The following is a 21062-nucleotide window of genomic DNA, read 5'->3' as shown; positions in this document are numbered from 1 at the left end:
GGATAGACCTTAAGAATAATGGAAATACTAAGGGCCTCATGTAGGTAGCATACCAGTTACCACTTCTTAAATACCGATCCGTACCGAATCGGTATTTAAGAAGTGGTAACTCGTATGTAGGTAATGAGTCGGTAATTTTTACCGATTCGTTACAATTCGGTAATTACCGAATCGGTATTTACCGATTCGGTAATGAGGCATACTTTCCCATTGAGGGGAAGGTATGCCTCATTACCGAATCGGTAAATACCGATTCGGTAATTGTGGAGAACATGCAAGGGTGGCAGGGTGTCACATTGACACCCTGTTGCACCCCTGATTCGGCCATGTGTGCACATGTGGCACACATACATGCCCTAAGGGCATGTATGTCTGCCACATTGCACACTGCTAAGCGCTGTAAAATGCTGATACACATACATTAATTATTTACCACCAACTATTAGTTGGTGGTAAATACCGACTCCTAAACACACCCACACACTCCCCCTACATCTCATTTTTGGATTCGGAATTTACCGAATCGGTATAATTACCGAATCGGAAAAATTACCGATTCGGTAATTTTACCGATTCGGTAATTTTACCGATTCGGTAATTTTACCGATTCGGTAAATTCCGAATCCAAAAATTGTCCCCCTACATACCAATAGCCAAAATACCGGTCGGTAACGGTATAATTACCGAAAATCGGCCGTTACCGACCGGTATTTGGCGACCTACATGAGGCCCTAAGTGTTATGGTATGCCAGTTCCAATTCTAGTCTTTCGCCTTGAGCTGCAATTTAAAACAGGGAGCAATTGGAAGGATCGAACACTCAGTACCTCTCCGTCCGAAGGGGTTTCCTGAAGCAGCAGGTGGAAGAGGGGTGGCCCTGCCCTGCCTCTTCCTGTCAATAACGGGCAAGGTCCGTCCGGCGCCACGGGGGAGAGGCAGCGCTTTTATGCGCGATCTTGATTTAGCGCCGCTCCCTTACTGGTGACACCTGCAGCGGGAGCATTGGACTCTGGGATTAGCAGTCCCCTGTCGAGTTGGTAGACGCCACTAAAATGCTGGAGGTGCTGGCGTGTGTGGTCCGTGGGACTCCAGTCCCACCAGGGCTTGAGGAGGGAAAAGGCAGTGCCCCAAAAGCAAAGGGGCAACAGAACGCAGATCATGCTCCCCAAGGTCTTGTGATGTCACATACTGTGACATCGAGGGAGGGGCAAAAGGGCGCAAAAGGTGAGTAAGTGATGTCACTTCCGCTACCCCTGGCATTTTGGTAAATCAACATTCATGAACACCTTGGATGCGAATAACTGTGCTACATAGAGTAAATCCACACAAGGAAATTTAGAATATTGTGGTTACAGATGTATACAGTGTGATGAGTAATGTTATTTCATACAGTTAACTTTAGCCTTACGGTACTGAGTCATTTGGGTTTGATCTCAATAGAACACCAAAATGCAGCTGGCCATGTCGCACGCAGGGCGTCATATAGGAGACAGCATCCTAATGTTGCTCCCCTGCTAGGACTTGAGCTAAAAACACGGGGACACCATAAGGGGAGAGGCTCAGTCACCCCTCTATTTTATTGCCCTGGGCATCAGGAAGGGAGGAGTACGACCAGGTGATCTTATAAGCGGTCATGATCCAGGAGCCAGGCCTCTTTGGCGATCCTGAGCAACTGGGCAGCCTAGGCAGGGTCTCACGCAGACTTGTAGCGAGCATGACACAAAAGTAAAGAGTGGGGTGGCAACCCGCTGTAAATGGAGGAAAATAATCTAAGCGCATTGGTGCTGAAAACACCAACAGAACAGCTCTAGCTTTCTGGGGATGGGTGTCGGCCATTTCAAGGAACTCACCGTGGACACCTGGATCGCCAGTAAGCTAACCGGACCTGTGTAATGAATAAACTTGAGACATAGTTTATCCACAAGGAGTGCCACTGTCTGGATTATGTCGCATGCATTGCATTGTTGTAATTTAAGGTTCCTAATATCCTCAAAGGGCATGCATGGGGTAGTAGTGCTATGGTGCTGTGAGTTTCACCTTTTCCCTGGGTAACCAAACCACAGCCGCTATCGTTTCAACAGAACATTCAGTGCGAATACATCTGAAACGCACTTTAATTTGCTGAGGCTGAAAGGTTTCACAACCTCCTTGGGTCAAATTTTATAGGAAGGCTCGGCAAACACGATATAGGGCAGGCACGGCAAAAATACGACGAGGGCAAACCGTTATTTTTTCACTTGCCCGTTATTCCGCATTGCTTCCAGATAACACTACTATAGACGTAAAAAGGTTTCTCGGACAGAAACCTTTTCCATCACGTCTCTGTGTGACTGTAAACTAATGGCATGCAGGACTTCGGTGGGGGAGAGTATGGGCTTACTCCTCACAGTATCCGAATTCTATCATCTGGTTTGAGTTAGAGGTAGAGTGAAAGGTTTGAGTAAATCACTGGAGACCTCGACCTTCGTGCCTTGAAGTTAGGTTGGCATGAAAAGGGTTGTGAAATATCGTTCGTCCCCCGAGACACATCGCGCCAGGTTAGCCGAGAGGGGGCGGCTGTCAGGCTGCAGGACACATGCTAAATACGTTTAACTTGGGTCCAGGCACCAGGTCTGACTCTGCTCGCCTTCGCAGCACCGCACACCTCCCCCTCTGCCCTCCCCCAGGCGTCCCGCGAGGAGGGCTGTGAAAGAGAGTCTGCCTCGGCAAGGGAGGCCAGTCTCGCGGCACCGGAGCCCTCTGCATCATCGCGCGCCAGGAAGGCCCCGCTCTCCAGCTGCAGGCGCACGAGGCAGGTCAGCGTTCATTCAGCTGCGGGTGCGCGTGCTGCTTCCTCTCAGAGCCCCTTCGAGTCCTGCCTGTAAAGTGATGGATTCCCCGCGCCTCCGGAGGACCGGGCTGCTGGCCGCGCTGCTGACTGCCCTGCTAGGACAAGGTGAGAGACTCTAAGCCTGGAGTACTTCGTCTCAGTGCTTAATTTGAGGAAAAATCACGAGCGCAGGTTTCTCAGGAGCGCAAAGTTGGCGCTCTCGAATCTCGAGATTACGTTAGCTTGTGTAGCTTTGATTTCCTCCCATACCTCCTTTCTCCCACTCACCTACGTCTTCTCCATTTCTCACTTTTGCACGTTCCTCTCTATTTCAGTTTTTGTATCTTTTTTTTGCCCCCCCCCCTTTTTTTTTTTTGCTTGTCACCAAATAATGATGAAAAATAAGTTCATGGCAGTGGTTCCCAAAAATCAGTGCCGTTTCCACCACCTGCAAGTTCCTGCGCAAATTAAGCACCGGTTTTTCTTGAAGTTAGGGACTCCACAGCCGATCTGAGGTTTAAGCAGAGGGAGGGGCGTTCCGAGGAAACCGAGCTGTGTTTTAAAGCGTGACTTTTATTGGGGCCTTGAATGTGAAGCAAGGTACGCGGTTTCGCAAAGCACGTGGGCATTGAAAGTTCACTGCAGTTTAAGGTTCAGCTTCCTTCCTATAGGCAGGGCAGCATTATCAAAAACATGGGTCAGCAAGTCCGTTATATTTTAAATCGTCGTACATAAGACCCCCGTACCCAGTGGTAGAAGTTACCAGCACTGTGTTTTTGCTTTGCATTCTGGTACTCGCAGTCCTGTTGTGATCATGACTAGGACGCTTACATTGCAAAGAAAACAATCGGGAGCTCTCCGGCGTAGATGGTATAGGTTTACTTGTGAACTTCCAGGCATTGCTAAAGCCAAGGTGTACCACATGTGTGGTGCAAGGATTGGTTTCTTGCATCAAAGGTTAGGCACACACGTTCTGGCCCGCTTGTACTTGTCAGAAAAGCCTCACTCTTCTGTGTGCACAATATGCAGTTCTGTATATGCTGCTGGGCTGTGTATGGCGCCCTTGGTGAGCAAAGCTACTGCACACCGAACATTGCTAGAGGAGGGAGTGCAGTGAGAATGGTGGCACGTGTATCGCACATGCGCTGTACCTAAGCAAGATTAGTAGAATATTGTGCCAGATGTTCAAGCATTCTGGGTATTGTAGTTATGATTCACTTCGTCTGAAATAGTACCTCAATAGAATGCTGTGTAAAATAAAGGCCAAAACCCTTGCGCCATCTTCTAAACTTGCATTTAGGAGGGTTCTGCTTACTTTCTAGTACAGAAGACAATACAAATAACACATTTCATAGCAAGAGTGCCGTTTTTCTTAGAATTCTGCGCCTTGTAGTCTTACTTCACCTTAACCCAGGACAAAACTAGGACCACCATCCCTACAATTCAAAGGAAACACCAAGACTAGGCTATCGAGTTATTCACTGAACTGGGAAACATGGCAGATTTGTAACACCCCTGCAAAGGGTTTTGCTTCAAGAGCATTGTAACTTGGCCAGCTTTTAGAAGTGCCTCGAAACATTACCTATTTGCTTGGGAGAGTGAGCGCTGCACATAGCATCCGTAATTGAATATATAACTTGGTAAAAATACAGACATGAAGCGTATGCATGAGATAGATAAATCCATTTACAGATGGATTTGCAGTTTAATTTTGAGCACAGAGCTGCAGACTGACCACAACCTGTGATGTTGCAGCCTACAGTGAGCTGTTGGTCCATACTGACCTATCTATGTAACCACCTACTCTCTTTCTGAAAAAGCATTTGGTTTGCGTTTTCTGCATCTCCAAATGTGGCAATTTCCTTTGTTTATCTTGAGCGCGATGCAAAAGAATGGAACACAACGTGCATCGAATTAAGATAGTTATTTGCACACCCACGTGGGTCTTCATCACTGCCACTTTATGCACATGCTGCAGATTAAATGTGGGCGATCCACTGAAAGTTCGAGCCTGGCTCAATTCGAGCTCACGTTGGAACTTCGAGCCCATGACGAACTGCACTTTAATGTGTCTTCTGCCTGCCCCCCTCGCTCTACCCAGAATGTGGCTTACTGGCCAAAGCTTCCGACTTTGGAGCTGGGTAACCAGGCTGAAGTCTTGGCGTTGGCTCAACATACTGCGATTCTGGGAAAACCACTTAATCTCCCCATGCCTGAAAAATGGAATCTGACATTGTGTAATATAACCGGTGTTTATGTAGAGCGCTGCAATAGCTTCCGGTCGAGTTCCCTGGTATATTCAAGCTGCAGAAAAATGCACAGAGAGGTAAAACAAAGCATGACATAAAAAGGAGAGACAAATAGATACTCGTTCAGTGGCTCATTTGTACAAAGTGAAACCAGAAAACCTGTCTAAATGGTGTGATCTTGGGCAAATATTTTTATTTCACCAAAATTATTTTTTCTTCATATTTGCACATAAAAGTACTTAAAAATATGAGTGTTGAATACCATCTGTATAAAACACATTATGTTAATAAACTATAATGTTGCATTCAAAATAGGCCACGTAGAGGAGCCGCATAAGAGGATTCACATGACAAATGTCTTGCCTCTTGGTTCATTAATGGCACTGTGGCCAGTTTGGGGATGGGGGGAGGAATGGTTCTAAATTCGTGTTTAACTTTCAAAGCAATCACTTTCAATAAGTACTTCTCAAAGCAGTACCGTAATGTGACGTATTAATGTCAAAGCTTCCACACTTTAACGAAATACACTTTTTACATAGCGATCATTTTCAGAGCTGGCTCGTGCGCTAGTTCTAAGAGCCGAGCCAGGCCCTTGGTTCGGCTCTGCCAGTTAATTTGTTGGCTCGCTCACCTCCCCTACTCTCTAATTACCTTCTAATCCTCGGCTGGAGGAGATTTTTACCCTGATTTCAAAGTCAAACCTATTAAGCAAGCTGTTTAATATTTGTGTCACTCTTTCAGCGTGACTTACACTTTAGGATCCAACAACAATGATTGTTATCTTATTTCTAGGTATTGTGAATGTATTCATTTTTAGGTCTCGCCTACGCAGCGCGCATGCGCTGCTAAGGAGGGCCTTTAGCCTTCGCTCTGCTCATTTTCAGGCACACACTCGTGCTTGTGGCGGCATCCACCTTGTGGAAGCGAGCAGGGGCGCACCACAAGCACAAGTGCAGTGCTTGAAAATGAGAAGTCTGCGTGCGCACGCACGTACCACTCCCGGGCTCACCTCTTGCTCCCCCTCTCTCTCACGCAGATAAGCAGAACAAAAGCAATTCTAAAACAGAGCTGTTTTTTCAATGCTCATGTCTGCCTCTGAAACCGAACTTGGTTTGCATTGTATAGTTCATTAATGTTTTCACATCAGAAACATGTCAGAAAGGTTTTGCTGTTGTTTCACCAAATCTATTACTTCATTACTGATAGAAGGTTCATAACTTGAACACACTTCAGTTTAATTCTGTTGGGACTCTGCTGTTCCATGAAATCTCCTAGATTCCGAGTTTTGTGACTGCATGCATTTAACGTCTTGTCTTGTGACAGACGACATTGACATAGACTCCATGTAGTGTAAATTGAGTTAATTCAAGCTGCTGACTGGCACATGCGGGGAGCTGAGAAATACAGCCAGGTTTCATAAGACAAGTCAGTACACAATATTTCACCTAGCGCACACGCACCTGAACAAACTGGGCATCTAGATAAAAGGAGCTTAAACCGACTGAACACCGGAGGCAAACTTGTTTCTTTTCTTTGTGAGCCACTCTCACTGCAGGCACAACGTGTTTTTTTTAATTAAAGGAGCATTGCGCTTTAAATTTTATTGTATCTAATATTCAGCTTCTTTCTGCTCTCCCATGTGCCCCCTTCGAGATCCTCTTCTCCATCTGCATTCTGCCAGCACCCTCCTACCCAATAGTCGTCCACCACCACCACCACGTCCTCCACCACCACGTCCTCCACCACCACGTCCTCCACCACCACGTCCTCCACCACCACGTCCACCACCACCATGTCCACACCACATCCACCATGTCCACCAACACATACAACACCACCACTGCCACCACATCCACCAATACCATGTCCACCACCACCACGTCAACCACCACTACGTCCACCACCACGTCCACCACATCCACCACCACCACAATGTCCACGTCCACCACATCCACCACCACCATGTCACCCACCACCACCATGTCCACCACCATCATGCCCACCACCACCACCATGTTCACCACCATTACGTCCACCACCACGTCCACCACCACCACCATGTCCACCACATCCATCACCGCAACCTCATTCACCACCATCACGTCCACCAACACCACATCCACCAACACCACCACGTCCACCACCACGCCCACCACCACTACGCCCACCACCACCATGTCCATCACCACCATTATGTCCTCCACAACATCCGCCACCACATCCACCACCACGTCCACCCCCCACATCCACGTCCACCATCACGTCCACCACCACGTACACCACCACCATGTCCACGACCATGTCCACCACATCCACCACGCCCACCACCACCATTACGTCCACCACCACGTCCACCACCACCATGTCCACCACATCCGCCACCTCGTTCACCATCACATCCACCAACACCACGTTCACTAACACCACATCCACCAACACCACCACGTCCACCACACCCACCACGTCCACCACCATTACGTCCACCACCATTACGCCCTCCACCACGTCCACTACCATGTACACCTCCACGTCCACGACCACCATGTCCACCACATCCAGCACCATTACGTCCTCCACCACCACCACCATTACGTCATCCACCACCACCGCCACCTCGTTCACCACCACCACGTCCACCACCAAAACCACGTCCAGCAACACCACATCCACCACACCCACCACCACCACGTCCACCACCATTGCGTCCTTCACCACCATGTCCACCACCATTACGTCCTCCACCATGTCCACTACCACGTCCACCACCACCATGTCCACCACATCCACCACCACCATGTCCAACCCACCATCACATCCACCACCATCACGTCCACATCCACGTCCACCCCCACATCCACGTCCACCACCACCACATCCACGACCACCACCACCATGTCCCCCCACATCCACCACCATTACGTCCTCCTCCACATCCACCACTACCACGTCCACCACCACTACGTACTCCACCACCACCATTTCCACCACATCGACCACCACCATGTCCACCATGTCGTCCACCACCACCACGTCAACCACCACCACCACCACCACGTCCACCACCACCACCACGTCCACCACCACCAAAATATCCACCACCATGTCCACCACCACTGCCATGTCCACCGCCATGTCCGCGTCCTCCACCACCACCACGTCCATCACCACCACCAACCGTGACAGGTTAAGTGTCACTGGAGGGCAGGGCTAATAGGAGTGTCAACCCCGGCTGTACATGGGACATTTAAGGATGCATTGGGTGGGAGAAGACGGGAATAGGGGCTAGAAGTGTTACGCCAGACCCAAAATACATTTTGAAGAGGCGCAATGTGACAGGGGCTCCTGTAAAAGCACTCGCAGCATCTCTACCTCAGAGTGGCATACATACACGAGCCACTCACTCAAAACAAGCATTAGCATAGCCAATCGTCTCGCCTTTGGGACCTTATAAGTGTTTAGCCACGCAACACTTGATGTTGTTGCACCAAGGATATTGTGCTGGATAACTAAACACTTATAAGGTCCCAAAGGCGAGACCTATTGGCTATGCCAATGCTTGTTTTAAATGCTCCCTCCACGATGCACTTTAATGGAGAGACTGACGTGGCACTCTCGGTCTGTCATCTGGCTGATCTGAGTGCACCTACAGCAATGTTCATAAATGCACCATTTTGTTTTTTCGGGTAGAGTTTGCTCGAAGGTGAAATCCGGTAGGTTTGAATTTACTTGGAGGTGCATCCCATATGAGGTGGTGATGTCATTACGAATCCAGCTCCAAAAGGGATGGAAAATGTATCATTCATAAGGGTATCATAATACTAATTAACCTCCTAGTATGGGCTTTTCTTTTACAAATCACTCTTGTCAGGTTACATACTTTAATTGGTTTCAGTGTGATGAATTAAAACTACGATTACCAGAATGCATTGGGTTGTAAAAGATAGCAGAGGAGTGGTGAATGGTGCTCCGATGTTATGAAGGTATATTGTAACCTTAACCGTGAAAGGTGGGAAGAGGGCAGTTGCAGTTCGGGCTGCGCCATGTGTCTCGTGATGCTCGGCTGCATTCTAAGGATGCACGAACAGTTCTGCACACGTCACTTTCACTAGTGTTCTGAATGAATCCCTCGCTTGCATGTTAGTCATTTGCCGATTCAAGTTTCCAGATCCGGGTGTCATTAAAAAAGCGATGGACACAGGACAACATGCAGAACCGCGCCTAGAAGTCCTATATTCATTGACATGACCCGATCTTTCCTGAATCCCACTCTCACATCTTCCCTAACGGGATGCGCTTGATACAGCATGGCTGTGTTCCATTACCAGCATCTTCTAATCTCTTCAAATCGACAGGACTCCAAGTTATAAATCGTAGGATTAACCATTTATAACCCACTGCTATTAGCTGCTTCCATTGAAGCCTACAAAGACTCCAATTCCCAGAATGCAATACATTTGTAAGTGAAAGGCTAGGACAGGGAAGATTTTGTGCATACAATAAGGTATCGGGTCTTCCCATGAATACGTCTATTCAATAACTCATTCACTCAGCAGGGAGCGCGCTTTCGTCCTGTTAGTTTGCTCCTGAGATCAAAGTGTGTTTAGAGTGAAGCTTCCAGCAGCCAGGGATACTTGGGTTAATTAGGCATGTATGCAGATTCCTGTTTAGGCAGGGGCTCGAGGAATCACTTGATATGCCTATTCAAGACAGGAAGTTTATTCAAGGACCTGGCCATTGTGAGATAGATCGCGCTGAAGGACAGTAAAAACAGTGCCCGGTGATAACACTACAAAGAGTTAATCACGGCATTGTTGCTTTGTGTGGTCGAGCCTTTTAGAATCGGGCTCCCTTCAGTAATGTTCACACCCTTAACTAAACGCCCCCAGAGAGCCACACCGGCTGATCACCCCCGGCCCTTGGACCAGCCTCGTATCTGTCTCCGAAGTCGAACCCCAGCGCTTGTCTCTTGGAGGTCCCCGGAGACCCGCGCGGTACCTGGAGGAACTTGTTCAAGGGTATGCGCTTCACCTACATGACACCGACCTCTAGGCGCGGGATTAGCTTGGGAAGGGGAGAGGCTGCACATTATTTTTCCTCTCAGTGTCTCTGCAAAAGGACCCAGCTGCCTCAGCACGCACTGTTCATCGAAGGAATGTCTCTTAAGCATGCCTGTTCCTTTTGGCAAATCAATGAACCCGCATGTGAGTGCCGAAAGCTTACATGGAAAGGAAGCCCTGGACAGCTAGTCCAAGGCGCACGAGTCACCATGTGGACCTCACCTAAGGGGTACCCAAGCGATCTATTAACAGATTCCAGATTTGTGTCCTCGCGCAAGCGCATGCATGCGTCACCACCATGCACGTGTGCACCCATGCAAGGACGCAGGCGGCATTTCTTTTTAAAATCGAGTAACGTGAAAGTTTTTTGGTAAAGGGGAAGAGTTGGCAACAACTTGGTTCATTGTCCCTCCTACCACCCCCCAAAAAAGAAAAAAAAGCATTGGCAATGAAATTATGTTGCAGGTGAGAGTAATGTGTACATAATAATTTTAAATTTGCTTCTGAGGACCTCACTATAGGCTCCTGCCCCGACACTTGGCTTGCTACTTACTGCCCATGTTACACTTGTCAACAGAGGAAGGTGTGTGCACACTGCAATGTGCCACCATATGTGATGCCACTAATTTTGAAATGTATGCTCCTAAGATTTTTGAAACGTAAGTCCTACAACTATGGTGGCCACTGTACACCAGGTCACTACAGACACTGTTTCTAGTCCTGTGCTTCTCAAACTAAAATAACGGCTATCACGTGTCAGTTTAATTAATATTCACTAAACGCATAAACAAACCTTGTCTGTAAGAAGGGTTCTTTACAACTATTGCAGTGGAAGTCAAGGGCCCCCCTCGCCCCCCAAGGGCCGCTTGTGTTATTAATCAATTGTTCTACCCAGGTCCCCAGGTTATTGTGTTGCCCCTTTTTTCCTAGGGTATACCTGTGGATCTGGGCATCCGTAGAAGTGTGCAGTCAATGGCAGCTGCAGAGGAATGAGATGCATCGGCTGCACGCATTCAGTAGATGCTTGAAAAAAAAATGTGATGTATGAAGGAGGGTGCACACATGTCATGCATGCTCATCAGTTGTCTTGGGATGGAAAAGTCCTGTGCATGGTAATGGATGTGTACCCCTGCCCTGAGTTCTAAAGTGTACTGCTGCCTGGAGCCCTAATGATGATTTTTGTTGTCATACGCAAGCACGGATCATGCATGCGCGCCATGACATAGGCAAGCCTCACAGATTGCAGTCTTATTGGACCAGGAGGGGACCCCAAATGGCTACCTTCATAGTGGTGAAAGGCTACTGCCTTCACCAGGTGTTAAGCAACACAAGCGCAGTGGTGGCAGCATAGTGTGCAGTGATCTGTAAAAGTGAACAGATCCTTTTTAACCTGTATTACTGGAGAGAGTCCTACCGGCTCACTCACCGTTTTAAAGTTCCACTCCTGTGTGTATACCCCCTAAGCCTACATCAGTTGGATGTGAAGTGATGTGCAGAGCACAAATAGTGACTCTGTACTGGATGTACGTGTGCCTGGGAAGGGTACAGTACAGGGAAAGAGCAGTGCTATGCAGTGCATGCATGGTGAGTGCATGTGCTAGGTGGATGTATATCTGCGACGGAAACATTATATGAAGATGTAGTGCTGTGCAGTGCATGTGTGTTGAAAGCATGTGCTTAATTTAAGTTTACTTGCATAAAGTACACTACATGAAGGGTGAAGTGTTGTGCAGCCACCCACGATGAATGTGTGTACTGGCTGTATGTGTGTTTGCAAGTGGCACACAATGGCATATTACAGAAAGGCTACAGTACTGAGCAGTGTGCACAGAGTGCATGTGTGGGCTGAATTTATGTTTGTCTGGTGTAGCACAATACATGAAGGTACCGTACTGGACATTGTGTATGCTGTGTATATAGACTGAGTGCAAGTGTGCCTGTAATGGTATATTACATGGAGTACCCTGGATTCCTTTTTCGGAAGCCCAGGCCTGTCTGGTGAAGACATGAGGACTAGAGGAATCGCCTCCTCCAACAGATTTGTGTATTTCTGTATTCCTAAAAGTTGAGTGGGGACACACTGGAGAAAGGAGAGAGAGGAAGAGAGACTTTCTCCTTGTACACTTCAAAGTTCGCCCTTTGAGTCAGTGAGAGATCGCAGTGAAGCAGCGTGGACACATCTCAGGAAGGAGATGGTGCTGATAAGGGAATCCTAAAGAGTAGGGTTGGGGGCCCGGGATTAATCTTTTGAAGAACATATCACTGTGGCTGACATCTAGGTGTGAGCTCTAGTCACTCTCATGGCCTGTGTTGTGGGACTATCAGCTTTGTAGTCTCGCCTGCTGTGACAAACATCCTTTCAAGGAGAAAAGAGGCAGAAAAGTCAGCACTTCAAAAGAAGCATAAAACCTCCAAAAACCTAGACACTATAGCACATTTAGTGTCTGCTTGCTAAAACCAGTGTATCCTGGGAGGGAGAGGAGAGCTTCGGAAAAAGTGTGGTACAATGGAGAGCTCTGTCGAGGTCTTCAGGTGCGAGCAGAGGTCTGCTGTACCAAACGGGTTGTTGCCTGTGTGCAGAATTAGGTTGGCGACCCCCGTATGTCAGGAGGCGATAGCCGTGAGTGAAGCGACGTGCTATGCGAGGAGCGTGAAGCCTGCACCATTGCAGTGACCTCGTATGTCAGATGGGGCCTCTGTGGAAGTGAACATTGCCAACAAGTGCTGAGACCATTGCCGGGCCTAGCGGTGACCCCGTAGGCCAAGAGGGGTTGAAGTGGTGGAAACTGCATTGCAGGAAGGCCCGACTACTTGTATGAGGTACTGTGACAACCCCGTATAACAGGAGGGGCTACCAATACTAATTAACTTTCAAGGTTTGGGCCCGCCCATGAACTGAAGTGTGACTCATGTGTTGAGATCAAGCATTGAGGAACTTGCCTCCAAACTCCCCCATTGACCAAGGAGGGCACCATGAGTGCATCAACCTCAACTGGACCAGAACCGGGAGTGCCAGGATCAACCGCCCCTTCCCCAGTGGGGTGCGCTGGGCTTACCTTGGAGGAGGAAGCGCAGGAGCACCTCCGATCACTGCTGGAGCCAGCTGCACAAGTTCTCTGACAGCCCCCGCCTGCCTCCTGCGTGCAGCCCAACTCGACCGATCAGGAGTAGAGCAACGTGAGTGACTGCGGTTGGGGCACCTGCTGAGACGCTGAATGCTTCCTTCTGGTTGAAATAGGTAAGACTTGATACGCGCCTACAAAGTCCAGTGGGACTTGCCGCTATGGGTGATGTGGCATTACTGACACTTTTGACCACTACTAGTGAGCATTCCCTGGATGTGGCCACCAGTGAATGGGGAATAACCCTGCACACGTTAAGAAGAGCGGATGGGACTTGAACATACAAGAGAATCAGAAGAGCTCCAACATCAAGGGTTTATGTTACTGCTAATGAATGTCATATTACTACTTTGATTGTGTAGAGTTAGAAATAAAATACTTCTTTGTAATATAAAAATAAGTATCTGACTGGACATTGATTTATAATCATTACTGTGCTTTTTGAGTTATGAGTCGTATTCACTAAACAGTATCCACCATTCTGATAAGTTGCTTAACAAAATCATGCCTTACCCAAAGCTTGGGCATGCAAGGCTCTCAGTTTTTAGGCTCAGTACAGGATAAGCATTCTGAATCTAGAGCAAGGGAACAGACAGATGTTATGTTATGTTATGTTATGTTATAAAGGATTTTATAGCGCGCTCAATTACTCGAGAGTGTCCTGGCGCGAGCAGTTATCGGAGAGCTTGAGAGACGGGAAGTTTGAATCGGCTAATTAAAAATAAATGTTTTAAGTTGTTTCTTGAACGGACCGAGCTCCTGAATGCTCCGAATAGTCAAAGGGAGAGAATTCCAGGCCAGCGCAGTTTTGACAGAGATAGACTGACCTCCCAGCCGAGACCTACGAAAACGGGGAATGATCATCAAGTGTTGGGTGGCTGAACGTAAGGCTCCATTAGGGACATAGAAGCTAAACCGCTTCCTTATGTATGCAGGACCCAGACCATGCAGCGCTCTGTGGGCCACTGGGAGCCAGTGCAGGTCACGCAGATGCTTTCTCACATTAAATCTTCTAGAGATGTTAAATAGAAGTCTGACAGTGACGTTTTGAATCGTTTGCAATTTACTCAACAGATAGCCGGGAATGCCACAGTAGAGGGCATTGGCGTAGTCTAAGCGGGAGAGAATGAGTGCCCGGGCGACTGTTTCCTTTGCTTGGCTAGGAAGAAGAGGAAAAAATCTTCTAAGAGATTTAAGTATGCCAAAGCAAGCACCGGTGAGTTTCCTAATTTGCACCGTAAAGCGGAGATCGTCGCCGAACCATATTCCTAGGTTCTTAGCGGGCGCACCCACTGACTTTGGACGAGGAAAGTCATTTGGCCACAGATTTTCATAAAAGGCAGGAGGAAAAGGGCCATATAGCAAAACCTCAGACTTATCCTCATTGCACTTCAATTGGGCACGTGCCAGCCACTGAAACACGGAAGAGAGGCAATTCTGTGTTCGAGAAGTAGACAGGTCCCCATCATTCCAAGTGAATAGGAGCTGGGTGTCATCGGCATAGGCGATTATTTTCGCCCCCAGCTCCTCTGCCAGGTAAATAAGGGGTGTCAAATAGATGTTAAAAAGTAATGGGCTCAAGGTGGATCCTTGAGGGACTCCAGTAGCCACTTTCCTAGCAGTTGAGGAGAAGGGAGGTGACCAGACCTGCTGGGAACGGCCTTCCAAAAAAGATTTCAGCCAGTCCGATGCCGATGTTAGCCAGGCGGGAGATTAGGAGATGGTGGGGGTACCGTGTCGAAGGTGGCAGAGAGATCCAGTAAAACCAGAGCCGCCCTGCCGCCTACATCCTGGCACTCTCTGATTGATTCAGCCATTTCCACTAAAGCCATCTCTGCTGAGCAGTGGCACATATTTCCCATACTCGGGGGGGGGTGGTTTCTGAGCAGCAGGAGTATGGTGTGTATAAGTTGCTTAACAAAATTATGCCTTACCCAAAGCTTGGGCATGCAAGGCATTCAGTCTTCAGGCTCAGTACAGGATGAAGCCTTCTGAATCTAGGGCAAGGGAACAGACCGGTCTGCTGAGCAGTGGTTCATATTTCCCGTACTCGGGGAGTGGCATGGGGATGGTAGTTGCATACGCGTAAAGGAGTACCATTTTGGCTCGTCCCCAATACTCCCCAACAGTGTCTAGCGCTCTGCTGAGCAACAATCCATAGTCACTTGGAATACTGGTCAGGAGATTGCACATGGACCAATGTCACTTCCTCCTATCCTCCTCTGGAATAAAAGGGTAACATTGAGTACATACCCCTTGGACACGAGCAGTAGGTGCTGCCTGATGCCACCCACAGTACAGTATATAAAGGTTTTTTGTATGGGGTGAAAGGTGTGCAGTGAGCCACTGTGTTCAAATATGGTAATACAATTATCTTGTGTGCATAATTGATGCAAAACATTTCTATCACGGACTGGAGGCTGATTTTGTATTGTGCAGGTGTGTGGAGAGTAGGGTGAGAGTGCCCGTTTTAATGAGTTGTCCATTTTCTTTTGTGGTTAGGACTTGAATGTTATTTCAGAATGCTTACATATTTCTTCAGTTGGTAGGAATTCTTATTGACCAAAAGATGTGTAGATGTTGTTTCATTGCGCATGGCAATGATGCCATCGTGCCATTGATAAATCTACATTGCTGCAGTTGCCTGCCATTCTTCTTAATTTCTATCGCACAGCAAATTTGGTTGGCCGACTGCCATTTGCAAAGCATGAGATAGTTGTCCTTTGTCTGATCCTATAACCTTGACTGTCTTGGAGGCGTATTCTCACCCGCTTTCCTTGCCTATATATGCGTGCCTATAAGTGCTTAATTTGTAAAAAAAATAAGTGCCATGAGTCTTGTCAGGAGGCCACTACAGCATGCACCACACATTGCCCCTGCTATGCTGCCAATGATAGTAACAGCACAACTGCAAACCACCACACTCCTACAAGTGTGACAATTCGGACTATTTCAGGCCGCCAAAGCTATAAGAATGGCTTGAGCAGCAGGTAATAGTAATTTTTTATGTATATTGAATTAAAAATTACCTGATGTTGTGGTCATCTATAAATTAGCCAGACAGCACCACCTTGTGGCAGACAGTCACAAGCATCAGTGTTGACAATTAAATGCAGGTGCCATGCACCGGAAACCACCGGCTCAAATTAAGCCCTGGTGCCTATAGCCAGGAGAAGGAGACACCCCCCCCCCCATCTTCCCTGTCCATCCAACCCACGCTTTCCCATATACCCTCCCCTTTCCCTATCTCTTCTCATCTCTACTCTCCTCTCCCTTTCCTTCCCTTTCCTTATACCTCACCCGTTTCTCCCTCTGAGGGTAGACTCTGGAGTTGTAAACACACACACACACATTCCTCACCCAGTGAGGAGATACTTTTAGTTAAGCTTGTTTCAATGTGAGATCAAAACCCAAATTCACAAACACATTTATATAATGCAAGAAAACAACAGTGCAACTACGTGCTCAGTAGATATAGACAGAATCCATTTTTAGGGCTGGCTACGGACCGGTTTAGCTGCCACAAATTGGTTATGTCATCAATTTTACAATAAGAAGTACAGGGAGAGAGAGGGAGGGCTCGGGTGGCCCCATGAGCCACTGGCTTTTATGTGTTTTTTATGGTTTGCTATGATTGCCTAGATGCGCTCTCAGTAAAAGCCCTTTAATTTTCAGAATAGTTGTATTATCCTATTTGCGTTCACATTAGGTTTTAGTGATCGGGCATCAAGTAACTCATTTCAAAGTCTGCAAATGCTCAAAAATTCATGGCAAAGCCAACATGTGTGGCTGTCATGAGTCCTGATTTAAAAATTAAAAACCTGCTGCTCGTGGCCAAATAAGCAAAAAAAAAGCTTCATTAATAGAATGCAACTGAGATAAAGAGTTTGTGTGATCATTCAATGTACTTATTATGAGATGTAAAAACATTTGTGCATGCATTGCAGAGTAAGAATTCTGTGAGAGATGGAGGTGAGTGAGTAATACTCATTGCAGAAAAAAAGATAACATCTTGAGTGCCTCCCCGATATTAGGGGTAGTCTGTAGCGACTAATAATCTGTTTTGTTGATATTCTAACTGTTAATTGATGCTATGAGACCTGAACACGCTGATTGTCAATTGCAATCCCATAAACCTTGATTTTGAAGATGCATGTATGGCTTAGGGGAGGAAATCTTAAATGGTTCTAATTGACTGTAGTAATTAGTAATAACTTTAATTATCAACTACTTGAATGTCTTGGTGTAGGTTGATCCGTGAGAAATATTTTATTCTTTTAAATAATAATATAGAATGTTGTTTTAAGCAAGAAAGACACTTTCTGAAGGAAATTTATAAAGGAACCTTAACTATAGCACTTTAATTAAGGAGTTTAAAAAAAGTAATGTAGTATTGGTAGTTTTATGGAAGATTTTATTATTACATACAAAGAAGCGGTGTTGTATCTTGACCTGTGTGAAAAACACTATTTTTTTTAAAAAATAGTAACATAGAACGTTGTTAAGAATGGCACTTTTGGAAGGAAAATATATAATGGTACTTTATCTATGGCACTTTAATTCAGGATTTTAAAAAGTAACGTAGTATTGATAGTTTTATAGAAGATTTTATTAATGTACAAAGAAGCGTTGTTATGATAAGGAAAGACAAATGAATTGAAATATAATGTTATCTCCAAAACCATTATAAAATTAGTAATGCATTGTCATGCCTTTGTCATTTGAAGAAAACACAATTGTTCGACCATGTTTCTATAATCTTATATTTTTTTGTACAAATGAATGCATTTATAATACTCTTTGATTGTAATGATTTTTATTAATCAACAATAAAGATTCTTCTTCTACTCATTGGATAGTGCCAAAGCCACTGAATGTATATTTTAAACAATTGGTAACTATTCCCTAAGAATAGCTAGCTACATGTCATTGCTGGCTGAAGATCAGACACTGTAACAAACCTTAACTACAGCATTGCAGCAGTGACTCCTGAGAAAGCCATGGGGGTGTTGGGGTGTTCTGGTCTTTAAAGGACAGCGGGGCTTCTCAAGACTAGGACCCAATCAGAAATAGCAAAACACACAAGATGATGGACGGAATGTTGCACATTGGCAAAACATTCACCCCTAGTCACAGATCTGGGTTTAATCCATCGTTATTTTGTTCACCTTGCCACCCCAGTTCAGACATGGCCATATGCAAATCAGTCTTGACCCTGTGCCTCATGGGAATAGTCCAGCCCGAACTGCCAAGCCATGTCTTCCCTGGACCGGAATCAAGCATCCTAGGACCGGTTTCGGGGTTTCACCCCTCTTCAGCCAGGGATAGCTTGACTCCAGTGGCGTAGTGATCACGGGACCCACGTCTGGGCATACCCTTCCCACATAGGGCGAACAGCAAAACACACAAGATGATGGATGGAATGTTGCACATTGGCAAAACATTCACCCCCAGTCACAGGTTTTGCTTTGTTCGCCCTAAGTTGGCAGGGTATGCCCAGACGTGGGTCCCTTGCTCACTTTGCCACTGGATTCAAGCTAGCCTGACTGAAGACGGCTGATTAGCCAGAAACCGGTCCCAGGATGCTTGTTTTCGGTCCAGGGAAGACATGGCTTGGAAGTTCGGGCTGGACTGTTCCCATGAGGCACAGGGTCAGACTGATTTGCATATGGCCATGTCTGAACTGGGGTGGCGGAGTGAGCTAAAGAATGATGATGGATTAAACCCAGATCTGTTGACTCTGGGTGAGTGCTTGCAATGTTCAACACTCCGTCCATCATCCCCTTTGGTTTTGCTCCAATCAGAAATAGCCACATCACTGCAGAGTCATGTTGGACCTACGTAAATAATGAGCTACTTGATTACAATTGGAGTAGGAACATTGCTCCTGAGACCTATTTTGGACAATATGGGGTTCTGGTTACATGTTTCCTGCACAGATTATACATCTGAATATTGTGGTGGTTGGAAATAAATCCTGCACACTGCCTCTCCTCCCATAGGCGTGGTTTCTGAATGTGACCTATGTTTTTCTTTGATTTGGTGCCTCTGGTTATTCTTTCGCTTGGCATAGCCTGTGTCTGGTGCACTCAAAAACAATAACTATATCAGAGATAAAACTTATTCCTGTACGTAATTTATTAGTTAAGTTAGAAGTTAAAAGTTTTGATAAGTGCTGACCAGGATAATTTATATATGGCCCTGGGTACAAGAAGGCTGAGCATTCATTAAAGCCTTTCATAATTAGTTTAGTGGCAGACAGAATGTTACCATTAAATCTCTGGAAAAGATGATTTTATGGCAAAACAATACCAGTTAGCTTTTTAAGGTGCTACAAACAGATGGCATAACATTGCCTCTAAAAGAACCACATTTGTTTTTCTAGAGGTTATTGAGTAGCAAAATGTTCCTATACCATTACAAACTCTTACACAGACCCACATCTCTGAGTTACAAAGCTTTAACAGTGAATTATTTCTAGGGATTTAGACAGATCCTGCAATATACTGACATAATTTACCATGCCATTACAGGTGGTATATGTGTGAAAAACTGTGCCCAGGAGGCTTTGAACACGTGATATGTCACCGTGTACTCTAGCCTATTACAGTAAAAATTCAATAAGAGGTACAAGTGAATGCGCATCAATAGGTCCACTGACCTAATATTGTGAACATAATATTGAGATAAAAAAAGTCAAAAATATTGTTATGAATAATGTTGTAATCCTATATTTATAATGTAAAGGAAAAAAATATTACTGACAAGAATAACAACTAAAACAGATAAACCGCCAATTGTTTGCCTGCCAGTGTGGTCCGGGGGAGAGCTGTGACGTGTGTTGCCACTGGGGAAACTCCAACTCCCATCATCCCCTGCACCCGTGGACTTGCGCTGAAAAGCGGGCCATGCTCCTGCAGCGCCAGACGTGCGTAGGGAAGTGCCCGGGCATAGACTGGGCGGGCCTATTCATGTCCGTCAGACCCCGAAGGAGACTGGACTGGGCCCCCCTCTAACGTGTTCTTTGGTCTATCTCCAAGCACAATGGACAGGAAAAAGACGAGCCAAGCCACCATGGAGGAGGCTAAAGCTAGCACTGCCTTCGACAATGAAGCTGCATTAACTGAAAGAAGGCTGTCTATGGGAGTCGGGGGACAGTCGACCTGGCCCTATATATCTTTGCCTGTCCAGGCCTCCATTAACTTCAGCCGATCAGCCCACTGCCTGGGAGTTCCCTCAAGCTGATCTGGCCCTACCCTGTGCCCCATAGCGGCCCTGCTATCGCCCAGTGCAACTGTTGCTGCTACAAAAAGGAAAAGGGGGCCTTCCAAAGTAGCCCCATCTATTATTGTCATAAAAGCACAAAGGGGCCATCCCTCCCAGTTACGGTATCTATCCTTGCCCCTCAACCGGTCGATATTACATTGTCTGTGAGCCTACAAGATATTGAAGCGATCATCCAAAAACTATTAGATCTGTTAGTTTCTTGCTTTGACGCTATTGACAGTACACTTGCCGATTTAACAGCTAATAGATTGATGTTACATTCTGTGACACAAACAGGGGGGGGGGCGGAATTTGGTACCATCATTCAATGTAAATGTTGGCAAAGTTTCAATCATTGCGAGGGAGAACCAACAAACCAGGTCGTAAACTTCCATAGGGTAGATAGGCCTCACATAGGGCATCCACGAAACATGGCCCGAGAATATCAGCCTGCCTCAGTCTTGTTAGTAATACGCAGCAGGCGGATTGTGTGATCACTCAACTCACTGAACGTACATCCACAAATAACGGTTTTTAGGTCTCGCCTGAGCCAGCGCCTTA

General features: G+C 46.5%; 1 protein-coding gene across 2 annotated transcripts in view; it reads left to right on the top strand.

Annotated features, from left to right (window-relative positions):
* The first annotated feature begins 2571 nt into the window (after positions 1 to 2571).
* FBLN1 (fibulin 1) overlaps positions 2572 to 21062 on the top strand; it is an 852642-nt gene continuing 834151 nt past the window's right edge. For both annotated transcript variants that reach the window (XM_085652428.1, XM_085652429.1), the window contains exon 1: positions 2572 to 2933. In XM_085652428.1, coding sequence (XP_085508554.1) covers positions 2867 to 2933 — 67 coding nt within the window. In that variant the 5' untranslated portion in view covers positions 2572 to 2866. The remainder of the gene's footprint in view (positions 2934 to 21062) is intronic.

Source organism: Triturus cristatus, chromosome 4_1 (assembly GCF_964204655.1).
Source record: "Triturus cristatus chromosome 4_1, aTriCri1.1, whole genome shotgun sequence".
NCBI lineage: Eukaryota > Metazoa > Chordata > Amphibia > Caudata > Salamandridae > Triturus > Triturus cristatus.
Note: the sequence above shows the minus strand (reverse complement) of the source record. Positions and strands in the feature narration are given on the sequence as shown.